We start from the raw sequence: 2,500 nt of genomic DNA on the forward strand, positions 1-2,500 counted from the left end.
CTTTGATGAGAATACACTTAGCAAACCTTATCACACACACACACACACACACACACACTGGATGGTTCATTCCCATTTTCTCTTATCAGTGTAGCCAACATCTGTTTGAGCTGCGCATTCTTTACTTTGTTAATTTCATTTGGTGCAAGTGATTCCACTGTCGCAACATCATCAAGTCCAGACATTTTAAGGGTCAGGCGGGGGGTGACTGATGTTTCACTGCGGTTGCTAAGGACGCTTTGCTAGGGCAGTTCTGCACATGCGCAAAAATTCAGCTTTTATGCAAGGGAGTCAAAATTTTAACTGCCTTTTCTGATTAAGTCCAATAACATCATCTCTCACTCTAACTCTCTTAAGTTCCTTGCACCTTTTATAAGTCTTCTAATGCCCACTTTTTTTTTTTTTTTTTTTTTTTAGCGTAATAACTCTGAGGCGTAAAAACAGATAAAATGTGAAGAGCCACTCGAGCCTTTGTTGAGCTGCTGCAACGCCCTCTACACACACACACACACACACACACACACACACACACACACACACACACACACACACACACACACACACACACAGTCATTTAATTCATGAACGCAGAACAAGTGATATATAAGCAAAATACAAATTAATACATAATACAAAATGGACAATACGTAATACATAAAGTAACAAAATACAAAACCTTGCATAACAACATCTTCACACACACACACACACACACACACACACACACAGGTAGGGGACTCACAGGTAACATTGAGGAGCGTGGAATCGGTGAGTCTGGCGAGCGGGAACAGCGGGTTGACGGAGGTGCAGGTGAGGCGCTGGCCGTGGTGGCGGCGGGAGGCGACCACCTTGACGCGGGAAGTGCTCATGTTCACCCCGTGCTCCGTCTGTCAAGGGAGAGAGAGAGAGGAAGAGGAGTGGTTACGAAGGAGGCTCTGAAGTGATGGTGAAGGTTGGAGGAGGAGCAGGAGGAAGAGAAGGAAGAAAATAGGTACAAACTGTAGTGAGGAAGATGATTTGGGTAGGAGGAAGATGGGAAGAGGAAGAGAAAGAGGGTTTGAGGAGGAGGAGAACGAGGAGGGGAAGAGGAAGAGAAAAAGCGTGTGAGGAGGCGAAGGAGAAAAAGGAGGAGGGTTTGAAGAGGAGGATAAGGAAAAGATGGAGCAGAAGAGGAAGAGAGGAAGTAAAAGGAAGGAGAGATGGAAGTGGTGAGGGAAGGGTTGAAGAGAAATGGCTAGAGGAAGGAGACGTTGAATTGAGGAGGGGAAATGAGGAAGAGGAGGAAGAGGAGGGAGAAAAGAGGAAGAGGGTTTCAAGAGAAGAAGAAGGAAGAGGAAGGAAAAAGGAAGAAACTGAATAAAGGAGGAGGGTTTGAGAAGGAGGAGGAGGAGGAGATAAAAAAAAAAACGAAGAGGTGGAGGATGTATGCAGTGAGTTACAGTTTATTGCACCACCTTCATTGCATTCAGGGGGTTTTACATATAGATAACATTTTCCCCAAGCCTTTGAGTTATGCGTTGAAGTTTATTACGCCATGTTTATAGCGTGTTTAGTTATTATATTCCCACGCGTGCATTCCTCCCCTCCCTCGCGTGCTGCAGGAATACGAGCCAAATCTAATACGAATGTCAAGTGTGAGCGTAAAGAGAGGTCGTTGCGGGAAGAAGGTCAAGAAGGTTCTGGGTCTGTTTTATAATGTGGAAGCAAGTTACACCGCCGCGTCCATGTAGTAAGGACACAACCACCTGCATCTACGTATGGACCATATTCTGAAACATTTCTGCGCCGCACCTCCACTACTTTCAAAAGGCTTTAGTTGAAGCTACACTGGTTTCTAAGAGTATTTTTATGATTTTGGTGACAGGTTAGCAAGCTTTCTACATTATTAAAAGGAGAAACACTCTTGAGAACTTGGCTAATTATTCCCGTGGCCTTTGAAAATAGTAGTGGTGAGAGAGCGGAGCGTTTCTAAGTACGGGCCTACAGAAGGACATCCCTCACGCCACCCACGAGGAAAGGCAGGCCAGGCGGAGGCTCCCTAAAGCAAACTCCAAGATTATGTACATTTCAGTTCACATGAAGTTTGTCGTGCAGCAGGGAGACAGGAAGAGGGAGCGCGCCCCTCGACACCCGGCCACCGTGCTTGAGTTCTCTGAAGGGGCGGGAGCAGTGGCAGCAAAATCTGGAAGGTCAAATGGAATCGCCTTCCCTGCAAGCCACGCGTCGCCAAATAGGAAAAGCTTACAACCCTGATTCCCCACTGCCGAGATTGACAAGTTGACAGGTCACGGATTGAGTTACATATACAGTTCCCCAGGGTAGTGATGCCATATTCAGCAAAATGTTTCAGATGTGAATCAGTATCTGGCAACGATCTCCATCCATCGCATCCTCAGTCCTTGCTTGGTCTTTGCAGAGCTCAGAGTAACTCATTGCTCCATATATTAGTTTTTATTTATTTCATAGATAAAATATTCACTAAACTTTGTGATAATACACA

The 2,500-nt window shown here is 45.5% G+C and overlaps 1 protein-coding gene across 18 annotated transcripts in view; it reads right to left on the bottom strand.

Annotated features, from left to right (window-relative positions):
- Positions 1-2,500, bottom strand: part of LOC135101945 (nephrin-like) — a 529,348-nt gene that overhangs the window by 139,319 nt on the left and 387,529 nt on the right. For all 18 annotated transcript variants that reach the window (XM_064006385.1, XM_064006371.1, XM_064006370.1 and 15 more), the window contains one exon: positions 743-887. In XM_064006385.1, the coding sequence (XP_063862455.1) occupies positions 743-887 (145 nt within the window). The remainder of the gene's footprint in view (positions 1-742; positions 888-2,500) is intronic.

This window comes from Scylla paramamosain, chromosome 7 (genome assembly GCF_035594125.1).
Source record: "Scylla paramamosain isolate STU-SP2022 chromosome 7, ASM3559412v1, whole genome shotgun sequence".
NCBI classification, from domain to species: domain Eukaryota; kingdom Metazoa; phylum Arthropoda; class Malacostraca; order Decapoda; family Portunidae; genus Scylla; species Scylla paramamosain.